Consider the following 17,944-nt stretch of genomic DNA (forward strand, 5'->3'; position numbering starts at 1 on the left):
ACAGAGTACATTATGCCAAAATCCAGAAATAATTCAAAGCTCTTTAGGCTCCAACATATCACCTCTGGATATTATGCTTTAATTTCTCTTCCAATTTACTCATAAAAGTGACACAACTAACCTAACCTAATTTAGAACCTAACAACATTCAGAACTACTGTAGTGCTATACAGCCTCTCCCCATCAACAAACTGTCATTTGTAATTACCAAAAGTAAGTTTTTCATTAATATTTCCAGTTAAACAAATATTTGCATTGTGGTTTTCCCCAGTCAAAGTCAGTAAGATAGCACTGTCTGCTGTAGTCTGATAAAACCTGGAATTGAGAATTTTCCCCAAGAAATTGTTTATGCTTTAAAATACTTTTCAATCATGTACACATTTAGCTGATTAAGAATCATCAATTCATGTTCCCTAACAAACACCTGAAGCTTATGACTAACTGAGCCGCCATTTCTAATTAAGGGCATTAACTCAGATGATGACGAAACTTTAAGTGTTGATGTCTGCACTTAGAAAATTTGTTGAGTTCTGATCACAAACCAAAACCCTGCAGCTATAGATGCTTATGGACAGCAACAAAAAGGAGTCTTTCTCAAGAAAGAGAACAGATAAATGAGACTGTTCAGTCACTGTGACAGACTGATTTCATAGGAAATAGCAATGGTCTTTATGCCCGTGACAGACAGGGAATTTCTGCAGTGATGCTGCTTTATACAAGTTTTAGAGGGATTTTAACTGAGGTATGAGGGACAGTGTGGGCTGAAACACACAGATGTGACAGCTCACTTCTCCCAGAACATGGTACCACCTGGCAATCACGAGTACAGCAGTTACATTCTACTGTCAAATGCCAAAAGAATACCTAAAATACGAGCAGTTCTTCCATAAGAGGCAAGGAGTTAATGGTAATTATGTTTCTCTTTCACTAACAGAGAGATGGCCAACCCATTCACATACCTGGTCAGCACATAAATACCACAGAGATACTCAGCAGCAGAGCCAAGGCCAACAGCACTGGACTCTCAAAGGCTTTTTTGTGTGTACAAAGAAGTACAAATATATTTGAAAACATTTTGGAGAACACTGTTTTCTGCACATTTATCTTAAAGTTGTAACTATTTTTACATTGAACTCAAACTGTTTTGGTCTGTACATTAATCTCACAGTGCTGCTAGGGACAGCTCTGATATTTATTCTAGGGATGATTTCAAAGCTTAAAGATTAGACATGAAAGAATAAATTCGTAGAGAAAAACTATAAACTGCTGCAGCATTTTAACAGTAAATTCACTAAACATGTTTTTCCAGGCACAGTAAGAAGAAAAGGGAATTGTTCAAGATGTTGGCATCACTACAGTAGCTTAGGCAGGACAAAGACACTGTAGTATGAAGTTTTTTTTAATTCATGTGCATTGAGCTGAAGAAGTTTCTATGCCTTTCCCAATGGAAGTTATTATTATAAAACTTAAATTTATTTTAGATTTTGGAATAATTCAAGATACATATATTTAGGTTAAAAAAGGCAGTATAAAAGAAGTCTCTACTTGCTAATAACCTAAAGCAGCATCAGGACAAAAATCAGAATTCAAAGACTAATTAGAAGTACAGCTGGAATTAACTTCAACAGGCACTTGCCAAAGTTAGGTAAAAAATTTCACTATCATTGGAAATGTCCAAAATTGTTTGAGATTATTTCAAAGACCGTATAACCCAGTCCAGATTTCTAATATTTTTATTAAAAGAATACCTCCTTATTTGACTTCCAAAACAGTATTTAGAAAGGGCTGAATAGCACAAACTATTCCTTACCCCTACATAAAACTTTTAAATCCCTCACTTGAAACTATGTTGTAATTTCTGTACTGATAGAACTATGGATAAACTTCTGCTAAACAGAAGTTCAGCTGTTCAGCTTCATGTTTAGCTTTAAAAAACCACTTCAGATTTATAGCTCTACAAGTAACTCATTGTCTCAATGTACTCCGTGAAACATTAAAAATAAGAAAAACTTAAAATACTTACAGGTTGAAATATCTTTAGCTTTTTCTTCCCACTTGGATTTGCAGCTTTTTCAATCCTACCCTTGATCCCTTGGTCCTCAACTGATTTTTGTTCAATTGTTCCTATGCTTGTGAATTCTGTGCCATCCACATTTCCTTGCTCCGCTTTCGCTTCCTGCTGGTCTAGTTCTGACACAGGCTCATCCTGTCCCTGGAGAATGGTGCAGTTTGGACAGATATAGTCCTCACCATTCCTTTCCAACAATCGCCCTCGAGCCTCAGAAATACCCACGCAGTCACCATGAAACCATTCCTCACATCTATCACAACAAATCATAAACCTGGAAAAAAAAAACAACCCACCAAGGAACAGTAAAACACTGTGAAATGAAACGACAATTAACATTCAACAGATATTTCAAGCAGCAGAACGTAAGCACCCCAACAAAGCACCAGTGCACGGTTCTGCCTCACTGGTCACTTCTATATTCCTTTATCCTCGTTTAAGTATTTGTTATAAACTCCCCCCCAAACCCAACAGCTCACTTACACATACTCAAAAAGTAAGCAGGAGTATTTGGTTTCCTTTTTCATCACAGAACAACTCCAACTCCTTGCACTGTGTCTCCAGTTGAACCCTTTGCCTACCTGTTGTTATGAGGCTGACGACAAATACAGTACAGAGCGTTTGGGTCGTAGATCTCAGACTCAGGTTTGCTTTTGGGCTGTTCTTCAGGCTCTTCATCTGTGGCCCCCCTGGCACCAAGAGCAGGCTTTTCCTCCTTCTGATCCTCGACATCTTCAGTGTCTTCCTCAGACACAACCACTTGACTTGCAATCTCAGTGCTGTCTGCAGTCTCAGGCTCCTGCTTGACAGGCAGCTCACACTCAGTCTGCTTTTGAGCTGGGACATCACCTGTTTGGGTGGGATCTTGTTCTGAATTCCTTTTGTGGTTCTGTACATCCTTCAGTGCAGGTTTCTGTTCAACACGTTTCTTTCTCAGTCGATTCTGGAGTTCCTTTAGTGTTAACCCATCGCTATCACTATCAGAGGTAGCGTCTTCCTCTTCTTCCTCTTCCTCCTCCTCTTCTTCTTCCTCTTCCTCCTTTGTGCGTCTGCTTTTAGGGCTTTTCTGATCCTTACAACTCCTAGTGCAGATCCTCCTAGTGACAGGTTTTGTATCTGGGGTGCTCTCCACACTGTCTTCAGAAGCAGTTTCGGCATCTGTAGCTGGACCAGATGCTGCTTCACTTGAGTCTTCCAGGGTAGCAGGAGCACTCCTCCTCCCTCGGCGCCTCACCGTGGTAAGGAACTCTTCCACCCTCTCCGTGCGCTTTGGCTGCCGCCCGCTCCGCCGCAGGTTCAAGCCTTGCTGCTGCTGTTGTGGCTGCTGGTCACTGGAGTCCACGTCAGCATCTCCTGCCCCCTCTCGCTTGGCAATTGTGGTCCTTCGAAAGCCCCAGGTTTTCCTGAACTCTTTACTCGTGGGCTTGATAGACTTCTGTTCCTCCTCATTGCTTTGCTCACCTTTATCATCCAAAATTGATGCTAAAAACAAGGGAAGAGTTACTAAACCAGTGGTGAGGAAAGATGCTTTTCCTTAAAACCTTTTTTCAATATCTCCACCTTATATTATGACCCTCAAAACATAAAAATGTTTTCTTGTGAATGCAATGCAACAGCAGTAGCAATTAAATATATCACTGATCACTGTGCCAACATAATCCAGCTATTACAAACTCTTTGTTACTTAAAAATATGTGTATATACATGTACACACATACAAAACCCATAAATAAGCATATTTTCTGCTCAGCTGGAAAGGAAGAACTCTTACCAGGAGAACTATTTTCCATGTTGTCAGTATTAGGTTCAGACTCTAATGGCTCTGTGTTTACAGCTTGTTCCATAGTACGGGCAACACTGTCCTCCCTCTGAAACGCTGAAGAGAAACATAAGGTTCAAAACTCTGATTCAAAAATATTTTACAAGCCTAAGTAATTGTTAAATATTTTGATGTAACCTCGTGATTTATTGTAACAAACACTTTACTTGTATTTCAAGCCACTGATGTTCTTTCAACGTACTAAGTTACAGATGTGGGTTTGGATATTGTACTGACATTTTATTGAGTAGCCTTAGGATTTCTGACATTTCTCAAAAAAAAACCAAACCCTTCATGGTATGAACCCACTCCCTGGGGTTTGTCTGGGAAAAAAACTTTACTGCAGTTCCACTCCTTACATGGACATGCCCCAGTGTCAAGGAGCATGGAGCAAGGACTCATCCAAACACAGTTCCCTTTCCAAAGGTGAGGATGGTGTTTGATATGAGTAACATTCTCTGGTAGAATGGAATGATTACCAACAGCAGATCAGAAACAAGGTAGAACCAACAGCCAGTTTTAGGAAACTTAAAGGTACTGCTGCTTAGATAATACAGGTTTTCCCAAAGAATAACAAGCTCTTGGATTTTAAACAAAATGGAAATACTCTAGCCTTCCTTGTTAAAATAAACTAGGTCTATGTCTTCCCTGTTAAACAGTTTAGCTGCTATTTTTAGGTTGTTTCATAAACACTGGTGGGTATTCAGGTTAAAGCAACACTTTACCTTCACTATTTCTCTGAAAAGGTTTATAGAATAAAAGAAATTACACAGAAAAGAACAAAATAAAAATCTTCTCAAACATCTCCCTGCAAAAATCTGTGTGGACTGAAACCTTGACATAGTTACTTACAAAAATGTCTTCAGCCTATGTGATCTACCAGAACAACCCCCAAAAAAGAACAGATTCAGCAAAGAACCTCCAACTGCTAAAGATGGAACCATTGCAAAAAGAAAATCTGTGCTGGCAACAAGGACCCCTTTTTTTTCCAAAAGTCTTTTCCAGCACACGAGGAGACTCTCTTATTTGAGAAGACAAAAGAAAGTTAGACAAATGTAAGATCTGCATTTTAATTAACTAAGGAATAACCTGGTTTGAACAAGTATTCAGGGTATTTCAGATGAGCTGCACGTCATGGAACTGCTCCCAAACCCAGCAGACACTGAGTTCTGCAGCCACTGCAATCCCACTGCTCACATGAAACTGCAGAGTGCAGTACTAAGAACAGCTCAAAGAATGGCCTAAATATGAACAGTTATTCAAAAACAAAGAACACTCCCTAACTCTCCCCCCAGGAACGTTTCTGGAGTAGTTATATGTGTATCCCCAGCTAAGGAATTGCAGAGGTAAGCCAAAAGTGAATATTAACAGAATTCCTAAGCAACAGGTATTCCTAAGAATCAGGTATTTCTACCAGCTGTACAGATCACAGCTACACGTTTGCAGAGGCATCGTTCAACAAACTTCTCCCAGGCTTGCAGTGGATGCTGGGGATAAATGCCTCCTTATTCCATATACTGTTCTGTCTTCACACAATCCCTCTGTAGTCCAACCCCTCTGCTTTCAGTATTACATTTATTACTGCTACAACAGAAACTTGTAACATAAGTTATGCTATGAAACCATAAACATCCATGCAGATATGTTAAAAAAGTTAACACTTCACAGTTGTAACTTCGGTATTTCACTTCAGTGAGATACTATAAATGCCACTGTAAAAGCAGCAGAACATCAATTTAAATAGTAATGATTACTTTTAACATTACAGACAGAATAAAAAGTGAACTTTAAGCCTGCAGTACACAGGTAAAAAGCTGAAACTGATTCAATCCAATATGAAATTCCACTAAATTCCTCCATTAAAAAAATCATTAACTATAAATTTTTAGTTTGGTTTGTTTTCTTTTTTAAACAGCACTAAAACTATATTCACATCAGAAAGGCTGCAATAGAAGTAAGGGAACAAGTCAAAACAGTTAATATTTACATCTTTGTTTACCCTGGAAGATGAGGAAATGTTAAAAGCTGTAAGTGGAGGTAATCCAAATTCTGAGATTTAAATTCCAGATACAATGTAAAGAACTAAGAAAGCTCTTCCATGCGCTCTCTGTGCTTTACCTGACACAGCATTAGAGGTTTGAAGGGTTTCTCTTTGAAGGGCAGAGCCAGAGGAGGGCAGCACAGGATCAGAGTCATTCAGCATCATCCATCCAGCACATGCTGAAATTCCTGACTCAGAAGTGCCAACCGAATCTCCAAGTTGTCAGCAGGTCCAAATGCTGATCCAATCAACCCTCTTTTTCCTGCTGGCTCCTGGGAAAAAAAGAAAGAGAAAAAATAAGGCACTGATATATATATTAACTTATCTTACTACTGTTTACCTAAATTAAGAACTGTTTTGCCTCTACTATGTTATAAAGCAAATTCCATTATTTTGTCTTGATAGTTTTGTCCTTTCAGAAAAACACTGCAACTGGAAAGAAAAATCAAAATAATGCAATAGCACCTCCCCACTTACCTACAGCTGAGACCTTTGAAAGAAATACAAAATACAATTGCACTCCCATGAATTTGTTCAGATCCCATTAAGATTTCCAGAAAAGTAACAAACTGTAATCAAGAATCTATTCCATGTACAGTACTTAAAAGCATTCTGAGAGTGGAATTTACTAAGCACATACTGTGCAATGAAAATACAGAAATGTTTTTCAACTCCATCAGCCTGGCCTGGGTTACATAGGGCAGATCTACTGGTTTATACAAAATTTTATCACAGAAGACACTGCAGCTCTGAGCACGTTAGCCTGAACATCAGTAGGAAATGCCTGCATTAACCCAAAGTAGTCTACCAGGCTACAAAAACACTGGAAAAGAATCTGGGAGGAAGAGGAGGACCAGCTGGACAGGATGAACTGGACTGTAAAATTAGTGAAGGCAAAAGAACAAAACTGAACACAGAGCCTGTGTGTCAGCATTCTGCAATTAAAGATGCAAGGGAACATACAGAGCAGGTGTAGGACATAACTAAAACATTACAAATTCTTTCAAAGGAGTAAAAACTGTTTATAAACACTCCAGGTCAGGAGATTCTATCTTAAAACATATTAGATAATCCATGCCAAGACAGAGTCTGACTTTGCTTTTTAAAGAATACCTCCCCCCCCTCCAATCTCTCAAGTCCCCAACTCTTAAAGCATCTTTGCTCTTTAAAACCACTTTTTTACTCCCTGAGCAGTGATCATCTCTAGTGTTCTCCAAAGCCATGTCACTGTCCCAAAAATAAGAAGAGGGGAAAGACAAACTCCTCTCCAAATCCAATTCTCATCACTGGATCACTTTATTATTTCGTGAACAATAAATCTCAAAATTTGTATGACTGTGGCAAAGCAGAATTATGAAAAACAACATTGAGTGTGGAGTTAGATCCACATCAGTAGTTTCTTCCCCTGTACCTTCTCTATTATGTATATTATGTACATTTTCTTTCCCTCAGCCAACTACTCCTACTCCTAATTTAGGAGGAAAAAAATTAACAATAACAAAGAAGCAACAGAACAAACTAATTATGAGGCCCCTGGTGCTGGCATTGAATACCAGCTCTAATCTGTATTTTGCTCCACTGTCTGAATCAGTGATTACATCCAGGGAGTCCGTCACTGAGTTTAAAGTGCCTTCTTCCACGGTGTAGCTCTGCAATAACCTTTCCATCTCCCTGTTCAGAATCTCCAACTGATCACACATCATGCAATTTTTAAGTGATATGCCTAAAGGAAGAGGGAAAGTCAGCTAATCACTTCTTGTTTAACTCTGTATTAAACTAGGAAACAAACTGTGCCTGTGGATCATACAAAAAGTGGAAGAACTGTCCAAGGACTGTGTTCATGGTGCTGTACCTGGGCATTCAAGGCCCCGTGTGCAACACACTCTTTAAATTACGTTTGAGTCCCGGAGCTGTGTCACCACAACATTCCAAAGCCAGACCCAGGGACGGTTGGCTGAACACAATGGACATTTTCCAGCCTTAGTCACTCCCCACCCAGTGGCTGCACAGAGCACAGCCTGCAGCTCTGACTGAGCAAGGAGCAGCATTAGCACCAGTCATAACTGAAAATCAAGAGATTCTACACCAGAATAATTCTTTTTGCTTTAGCAGATGTTACCTCATTGCTATTACCTGTATCATCTCCATTATCTACAGGAAAAAACTTTTACAGAACTGAAATTCTAAAATAATTTCGAATTTGAGACATATAAACATACAGTGTACTTAAAACACCAAAATTACAGACTCCTTGCATTTGCTGTAAAATGCTTGGTCCTTTCTTATTATTATTTAGTATCTCCTTTTTTTCCTCTGCCACATTTTTCATCAAAGATAGAGGAAGTGTCAAACTTATTTTACATTTACCTGCTCTTGCAGAACTACATCTTAATACAGGTTAAACTTAAGTGCCTAAAAGCAGCTGAAAAATCAAATACTATCAAAACATAGAAGGATGGAAGCCTTAACTCACAATTACACTTTGCACTTCAAAGCAGTCTACTAACTGCCTACAAAAATATTTAGTACTATAGCAGCTCTGGAAGTCTTGAAATACTTGTTTCTCTTCCAAATTCAGTGGGACTTTTTGTTCATTTTGTTCTCAAATTCACTAAATCACTATTCAATTGCAGCTGAGATACTGTCAAAAATGTCAACTGAAGCAGCAAACTGGTCATCTTGTTTTAAAGGAACTGAATATCCATTATAACTTTACTTATTCCTCCTAATACAACATATTAATCATGTTTCTGAAACTGGAAGGTCTAGCTGAAAAATGAGAATTATTGTATTTCCCCTAACAGACAATTCCCATCAGCATCATCCTGTCTTTTTGCCATGTCTCCTTCAGAAAGAATATTCTGTACCTCTGAAAAAACTGAGACAAGAATCTCTATAACTGATGGGACAGAAAGGAAAACTAATATTTAATAACTGCTGCTTATTCAAAAGGCCCTCTGCTTTCTCCTGAGGTTAACAGCTTCTGGGAGAAAGTCTCCAGTGTGAAAATATCTAAGTTTTTCAAATCAACTATAAACGAATTTAAAAACACAAATCAAGAGTTGCTGAGGTAGCAGGAGCATTCTAGTGAAACAGAACAGTCACTTATCTACAAGTGGAGCATAAAGCTGATGCACAGTATCAGGAGAAGGAACATTCAGTTGAGGAAACATTTACTCCAGCTACTGTAAACACCCGTGGTTTTCAGTAGACATGGACTGAAGAAATTCTAGAGCAGAGTCAGCAGCCAATTTAACAAGAGACAGAAAAGGCATTCCCAAATTTCAAATCTTACTACTGTAACACCTCACAATACATATTAAAAATCTCTCCTCCAACACACCTTCATTAAACAAACAAGCCACCGCTCATAATCTCACTCCACTTTTCTGTAAATATATTCTCCCTCTCTCATTTAGACAAAACCTCACACAAAGCACAGTTATCTACAGCTTCCCATTGTAACCCAACACTTTACAAATCCCAGGTAAAAAGGAGAGAGATTATCTCTGCCAGTAACACAGAGCTGAGATGTGAATGGCAGGACCTGCAGGGAAGACACTTGGATCTGCTGATGGTGACTTCATTAAACCTTTTTTAAGATGCCCCAATATAGTATCTTAATCTGACCATGACAGAGCAAAGTTTTAAAGAACACCCACCTTTATAATGTTTGTGTTTTAGATAAAGGCCAATTCAATAAATCACCTATAAAGAGACATTCAGATTGGGATCTCCACTTCTTTTTTTTCTCTTATTTCCCTGAAGAGGAAATAAAAGCTCAGTGGGTCCTCTGAACACATAAAGGTTTTGTCTTTTCTAGAACTCAGCATTTTAACTGCATTAAGAATTCCCTGCCTCAGTTAACTGGGAAGACTTCATTCCAAAAAAAAAAAACTGATCTTGAAAGGCATCTTAGTAATAAAATGTTAAATGTTTAACTTAATTTCTCCTTTATCTGAGAGCTTATGTACAAAAAAAAGTCTGTCAGTATTTAGGGTAAATTCTTTAGTTTCAGCTTACTGTGGGGATTTTATGTAGTTTCCTGAGGAATGTGTATGAAAGACTAGTGATCTTTATTCCCTTATTAATGTCAATTCTCATTGTCACAGCCAGGTAACAAAACAGGCTGCACCTTACCCCCGATCTTGGATGTCAGGACTCTTCAATACTCAGCCAATTTGCTGTAATCTGCACCAACTCTGGTATCTCGTTAGAGATTATACCAGCCCCTTGCACAAATACTTTAATCCAAATGATTAATATCTGACATCTATTAGTTTCTGACTTTGGAATATTTCATGCATACTTTCATACCAAGGCTCCAGTTACTGTTTTAGATACATTATGGAAATTCAATGGCCATGGCAGAAAAAACAGCCACAACAGACAATATAAAGTTGAGTGAGAAGACAGAAGACTCTTTGCATCTGCAAAGAAATTCAAAGTATAACAATCTTATAACTTCCAGGTATTCAAGGCAGGTGTTGTTCATCAGCGATGAATTTCATTTCTATGTCCTTACAAAAATCCAGTCTATGCCAACATTTGGGATACCAGCTTCAATTAGCATGACTTGTAACTGCCCTTTAGTTGCACTTTTTCAGTGAATTTCTTCAGAATCAGAAAATATGATAGACAAGGAATTTGGCTGGAACCAAAATATCCAGGAGAGGCTTCTTGAAGAAACTACAGGATGTTATGAACAGGGCAGAAACTATCCTTTCCAGAATGATGTAACAGCTATTCTAACCACAATTTACACTGTCTGCTGACTTAACTCCCTGTAAGAGAGGCACTGGGCTTGGTTTGGTCTATGACAGGCTCCTTGAAGTGTTAAAAAATTCTTAATAAGAAAATATAGCAATATTACATTAAAAAAAACATTATTGCCTGAGAACTCATATAAGAACATAATTGCTGATGCAAACCAAAGAAATGCTGGCATGGCTTAGCTGATGCATTCCCACTCAGAAGATTGATCCCATTAAAAATTACTTTGCATCCCTATTTGTCAAAAGTGACAGCTGGGAAACCTGCACTTTCTGCTAAGCAGCAACAAAATTAATCCCTTACATCAACAAGCGCTACAAAAGCAGCCCAAAGGATGCCAGTAGGGCAACACCTACTTTGTACATGAACAAGCAGTTCCAGTGAGACCATGGACAAAAGGTGCAAGGCACTGACCCCAAGAGCAGCAGGGAACAGGTTCTGCCCTGGCACTGGGGACTGCCACCTGCACACAGGGCTGGGGTGCTCCCTCCATCTGCTCGGCCATGAAAGGTCCAAGAACAGACAACTCTACTTGCATGGAAAGCAAGAGGAAATCAGATACCCCAGAAAAACTGGCATATGGTCTTCCATTTTCATATAAAATGTGTGCACTGCTTACCCATTTAAGTATCTTATCAAAGAAGGGAAACACCTTCCGAACAGTTGTGAAATGGGAACTTGTGACAAGGGAAGCAAGGAGAGTTGAAAAGCTTCAGGACTTAACTCTGGATATTGTGAGACAAGAAAATTGTTGTGATCCCGAACTCCTCCCCTGCACTCCAAATAATTTACTATCTCACTACTTGACTGCTGCAGACAAGCTGCAGTTCAAGGTCAAAGTCCAGGCATCTCTGGTAAATACAAAAATTTTATGCTAGAAGTTCACATTTGAAAGATCATATTAAAAATAAAAGTTGTATAAAATCAAAGTCTTTCAATGGCTATAGTTAGATCTAGAAGAACAAAACCAGAAAGAAATAACACTTCAAAATCTGTAACCCTTTTCTCTAAGTGCTTTGCTGGCTATCATTAAACACACTAAATTAATTCCAAGATTACAAACAAAGCTACCACCTCATCTACCCGCAATACTAACAACATAGAAGTGGCAGTTCATTCTGCAGTTCTATATCAACTATTCTACAGTTGATATATTATTCCCATTTAAAAAAATTAACAAGTTTTTAAATTTGCAAGATGCAGACTGAGCAACACCTAACTCAGTAATACAGCCATGTTCCTCAGGAACAACAGAGACTAATTTTAGAAATGTGCACCCTTCTTAAATTGCAGGAAGCAGGAATAATTCCAGGCAAATATGAACAGTGCTACAGCCAAATTAAGACAAAGTATCACCAAGATCTAGTTTTAAGGTAGCTTTCACCATCGGAACAGTAATTCATCCTCTGATGCACAGACCCACAGTGCAGTCCCACACCTCACATCCACCCAGGCCTGCTGCTTCTGCCCTCACCTCCCGTTAGAGACTAGCTCTAGTCCTTCTAAAGACTCATTTTTCAGTGCTGGGGTGTAGCCATCAAGTTCCTCCCAAAAGAAATGGAAAAGAACTGAATGGATTAGCTTGGGAGATCAGGCTGCCCCAGGATACAAGTGGTTGAACCAGAGGACAAAGACTCCGCACCCTTTGAAGGTGATGGAAAGAAAGGGTGTGATGTACCCACACCACAGAGGGAAAAGCTCCCCAGAGACACCTGAGCACACCAAGATGATCAGATCTCCAGATGGGGCCAGGGAAAAAACTTAATTCCAAGGCTTCTACCCATCTGTTGAGATCTCCTTGCTCAATCTCACTGACATTTTTTTCAAGGAATCCGTGAACCCAATAAGTGAACATTTACACGACAACAGGTACTACCAATACATGGTGCTGACACCAATCAACTAATGAGATTTAAAATGTGAACACTAATTACTTCCTTTTTTTAACTTTCCAAAGAGGTAGAAACAATTATCAATTTTCTTCCAGATTTTTCTCTCATGAAAAATGAGATTCAATAGATTTGTCAATTTCTCAGGATCAATACTTTTCTCAAGTCAAAAACAGTGAAAAAATATTCTAAATTAACAAAAAAACTTTACAGCAAACCAACTTGGCAGCTTACTTTTTAAAACTGGAAAATGGATGAATTTCAAGAAGAAACAACTTCCCTTAAAAAGAACAGACACATTCACTCGGTCTCTGTACTTGTAATAATAAACAAATAAACCTTTCCAAATGAATATGTCTTCAGTCACACATTATTATAAACCCTCTGCTGTGTGTCTGAAACTAAAACACACACCATCACACTTTCCATGGTTTCTGTCAGGCTGCTCACTTACCTTATGGAAGCCTCATAAGGTCAGTGCCTCAGGCTGGAACCCTGTGCACGCACGGGACAGGGATCCTGCACGTCTGCAGGGAATGTGGGACCTCCTGGAAGTGATGAATTTAATGTGTGTGCACAGCAGCAGATTATCAGATTATCAGCACACACAGACTGGGCACAGGAGCAGTTAGAGAGCAAAGACAATGCAAAGACAATGTCATACTCCACGGTATGACAAATGCTCCAAGAAAAAACACAGAGCAGCTCCCTGGTTTATGCAACACAAAATATGCACGCTGAAGTTTATTTTGATTTCTTTCAGGCCAGAAAATCATCTTCCCAAGCAAAATACTTTTTAAAAACCCTCTTATTTCAGATTGCAGCACAAAGGACCAGAACAGTCAGGAAAAAAAAATCAAGGAAAGAAGGGATGGACAACTGGGCAGGTCCTGCTGCAGAATTAGAACAGCACCAGGAACGAGAGCAGTATTTTGTTCTGGATAAGTAGCAAAAAGTGCTTCTCTGAACCACACTGAAGTTCTCAGTTAAATTCAGCTAAACAGCAATTTTCAGACACATTCAAGGCACTTTGGCAGCAGGCCCATCAGAAATCTGGCAAATGTGTTATTTAATAACAGGTGATATCTATACTACAGATGTTCCCTGTCCCAGCTGCCCAAATCAGGAACGTTAAGGGCTACAATCCCCAATCAACAGAGCCCTGCTGGCATAAGTGCCTCGTACTGGTGCAATTACACCTGCAAAAGTGTACTTTTGCCTGTGTGTGCTGTTTGCAGGGTGGGGCAGGTGAGCACCACCCCAGTGCAGCTGCACACAGAACCACAGCTCCTTCACGGACCAGCACAGGCCCCTCCAAGCAGGAAGCAGCTCATCTCAGGGGGGCAAAAAACACTTTCAAATTCACTCAAATGCCTTGCAAGAAAAAGTTACATTAGCAAACAGATTCTAAGGTATCTGTGTAGGCAGGAGAGGTTTTGCCAGCACAGCTCTGTGTCAGTAGCTGGGGAGAGAACTGTGACAACTGCACTGACAGAACTTCAGCAACCCTTAACACAAGGCACTTACACTGTCACATTCTCCAATACAGGAGGCCCTTAACTGTTTGAGAAGCAAAATTCATATTGATTGTAGTGTTTTCTGCATTTGTAAAATGTAAAATTAACTAATGTTGAGAGGAAAGAAAAGTATCATATAAATGTAATTTTTATTTTCAAGTCAGAGCTCCAAGGTTGGTTAACAGCCCAGGCAGACACTGACTTACTAACAGACTTTCTCTGTTTTATTACTCCTGCAATACCTTCTGAAGCCTTTACTCACATCCTTCTGAGTAGGATAATCCCACACCTGCCCTAACAATGAAAATTTACCCAAAACCAAAATAAAACTGAATTTTTGGGTCAGGTTTACTTCTGCTCTCAGGGTCTGAACAGTATGAGCAAAAATCAAGTAACAAACAGATTTTGCTCATCAGGGAAAGTTGTGAGCAGAATCAAGGCAGCATGGAGAGCTCTGCTGGTTTCTTTTTCCCTTTTATACAGATTAAACAGCAATGAAGGCAGCTTTCCATAGTCAAAAGCTTAGATTAAAAAACCAAGCATACATCTCTGTAAAAGAAACCTTCTAAAGGCCCCAGAACTCACCAATCGTACAAGCTGTGGTTGTAAGTTTAGACAATAAAACTACCTCTGATGGGGTAAATATCTTTACCATTTACCTTTCCCATCGCTTGGAACGAAAATATTTAGGAAAACCATACTATTTATTTACCTAATGTTCAATTTCTGCTACTGAACTTGATCTCTTCAGCAAATGCCCAGAAAACACTGTTCTTTGGGAAGGAGATTCACACCCTCTGGCAATCCTCCACACCAAGGCAGTTAGTTCTTTATCAGGGCTGTTAGGAACACTCAGCTGTAATCCCAACAGCTAAATCCAAGAACCTTACAGTTTAACTCTTTCCCATCCCACAGCTTGTTTACTTTTAAACAATTTATCATTTCTGACCCTATCAGTACAGCTGTTGAAGAAAACAAAATCATGTGGTTTTACACTTTTCCCCCTTATTTCATTTGTAAAAAGGGAGCTAAAATATAACCTCTGAGACCAGCTATCATTTTTATTCTTATTTCATAAAATGACCCCAATAAACAAAGTAAAACAGAAATTAAGTTCTTCAAAATTTGGTGAAACACGGCAATTACAGCACTCTGATTATGTTAATAAAGATGCAGTAAGCACAGCTGAGTTTCCAGTTTTGATTAGGCTTTACTGGGAGAACACACATAATGCATATTTAATCTGTGTGTTTTAGCTCCCAAACTGGAAATTTAAGCTTTTTAACCTAAAGGTCTATCAGGGTCTTGAGACCATCACCATTATCACAGTTGTGAAGTATCCCCTTGTCTCAGAAGCTGTGTTAGATAAAAACTTCAGAGCAGTTCAACCCTCCAAGTGTTAACTGGCAGCTGACTGAAGATTCCCCAGTGAGGAGACAGGCTTGGCTGCACAAACAGGAACCAGTTCTTGGGTAAATCTCACTTATATCAACTCTCCTACCACTGCCCTGCTATTTGTAGCACAAGAGAAAGTGCACCAGAGAATAAAACCAGACAGACAGACATCACCACTTCTGTCAACTAAAACCATCTCATCTTGCTCTTGACAAGTGCAGGCCCTCCTTCTGCTTCTATCAGTTACATTTTGTAGCTCTCAGCCCAACCCCTATAACCCTTGTCCTTCCTCTCCCCACTAATATCTCCAGCTAAGTTTCAGGCTGTACAGAAATAAAATCCCACCACTGTAAGTTACAGCTATAAAGACAATTACTATCTTAAACCAGAAACAAATTATGTAATCATAATCTTAGTAGTGAAGCTGGATTAAGCAGAACAAACACTGGCTTTTGGTGAGTCCACTAGACACTGAAAAAGTATTTATTCAATTTTATTTACTAACCTAGACTTGATTTGCATTGCTTTGGGGAGTTTCAGGGGTTTGGTGTTGTTTGTTTTGTTAACTCAAAAGACATCTCTTAGTTACATGAAACACACCCTATGAAGCACTGGGTCAATTATATATATTATATATTAGTTTATATCGTATGTATATTGGTTTATATTATTATTTATATCATTTTATATTGATATTATATTTATATCCTATAGTACATTATATTTTATATTTAATATATACTTATATATTGTATATAAAATTTTATATATTTATATATTATATTACTACTATATTATTTATATATAGTTTATATTGTTATTTTACATTTCAGCAGTTTTAAAATCTGTAGACATTTTTGAAGTGTATATATTTGCAGCAAAGCAAAGCCTTCATTTGCATATCAACAGAAATCAACTAAAATAGCCCTTAAAGAAACAAACAACACAAAAACTTTGTAAAAGACATTATTTACAGGCTAGTCTTGAAAATACCAATTATTTGATTTGCAAATCACTGGAATCTTGCAGTCCCAAAGGAGGCTGAAGGCCTACATGAGCCTTTATCATTCCACCAAAGTGCATTAAAACACCTTTGACATGTTTCTGGAACTGTCAAGGGAACTGTCAAGGGAAAAAATTTAAGGCCTAACTGAACAGCTATTTTGAGCTTACTTCTATATTTATTCCTATAGAAAGTTCCAAATGGCACGGAATGATAACAAGCAGCTGGCATACATAAAAGTGGAGCACAACCTAAAATATCTGTTACAATTAACACAGTATATGCTACACTTGTACAGTAACTACACATCATTTTTCATTGACCAGCAGTTAAACTGCTTAAACAGCTGGCAAACTGTTTGTAGAAGTAGCACCAAGACAGCTGAAGCTAAACTAATTCAAATTACAAGTTGCAAGAAAACTGAGAAAAACAGAAGGACAAAAAAGTGAAAAAGTCTTCATAAAATACAGCAAAATATGGTTGAGTATCAGCTGCCAAAGAATTTACTTAAAAAAAGGCTTTGATGACTAAATATTCAAAAGAGCTCTTTCTAAAGAAAAATCTCAACTCCATTATCCAGGAAAAAAAAATAAACCAGGGAATTTAGGAATGCTATATGCATCCTTTTGAGTTAAATAAAAGGAATCAGCATTTCTTGTCTCCCTGAAGTTCCTGGAAAGAAAAGCCCACGCAAGAAAAACACCATGTTACACTGTTTCGAATTACTAAACATTAAAACTGAAGGGAGAGTGTAACACACATTGATTTTATAACACATAACTAGACTCTAACATTCTTTCCAAGTTAAAAATTACAAGTTCAGACGGTAAGATTTTCATAGCTAAAACACTGCCATCACTTGGAGATGTATATTATTCTAAAAACTATGTACGAAACAAAATTTGGTCGCCACCAAAGAATGGCTTTTGCAAAGCCAAATAAGCAGCTCCGAACTACTATCACCTCCAAGAGACAATATTTAAGCACATTTAGTGCCATTTAAGTACATTAGGGCCAGAGATAGAGAATGGTTATTGAGAATGAACTTATTAAATATTTAAAACGAGCTCACAATTCCTACTGTCTAAATACTCACCCCCTCCTTTCCCCCCCCCCCAAAAAAAGAATCAGCAGAACACGATGAAGTTCAACTCCTCGCGTTTAACTCACCAATAAGGAGATGCCCAGGGAAAACAAACATCTCCCCAAGGCAGGTCAGGTTCAGCCTCCCCCCTCCTCCTCCGGCCCGGGTCGGTTTCGCTCGGGCTCGGTTGGGTTTCTGGGTCCCCAAGGGCGCTGCCCCTCCCCGGCCTTCCCCGGACCGGAGAACCGCCCTGGAGCGGCGGGTACAGCCGGTGGGGCCCTCCCGGAGCAGCTCCTCGGCGTCGGCTTGGCCGTGACGGCGACGGGCTCCGAGCACACGCGGCCTCTGCTCCGCT

General features: G+C 39.0%; 1 protein-coding gene across 4 annotated transcripts in view; it reads right to left on the reverse strand.

The window, feature by feature from the left end:
• DIDO1 (death inducer-obliterator 1) overlaps positions 1-17,944 on the reverse strand; it is a 54,847-nt gene that overhangs the window by 31,588 nt on the left and 5,315 nt on the right. For 2 of the 4 annotated variants that reach the window (XM_017815257.1, XM_017815256.1), the window contains exons 2-5: positions 6,006-6,200; positions 3,840-3,944; positions 2,650-3,550; positions 2,024-2,342 (exon numbers count right to left, since the gene is read on the reverse strand). In XM_017815257.1, the coding sequence (XP_017670746.1) occupies positions 2,024-2,342; positions 2,650-3,550; positions 3,840-3,944; positions 6,006-6,093 (1,413 nt within the window). In that variant the 5' untranslated portion in view covers positions 6,094-6,200. Of the gene's footprint in view, positions 1-2,023; positions 2,343-2,649; positions 3,551-3,839; positions 3,945-6,005; positions 6,201-17,675; positions 17,872-17,944 lie in introns of those variants that run through there. The other 2 variants (XR_001874881.1, XM_017815255.1) reach the window with 2 other exon arrangements.

This window comes from Lepidothrix coronata, unplaced genomic scaffold (genome assembly GCF_001604755.1).
Source record: "Lepidothrix coronata isolate B3197 unplaced genomic scaffold, Lepidothrix_coronata-1.0 Scaffold49, whole genome shotgun sequence".
Taxonomy (NCBI): Eukaryota; Metazoa; Chordata; class Aves; order Passeriformes; family Pipridae; genus Lepidothrix; species Lepidothrix coronata.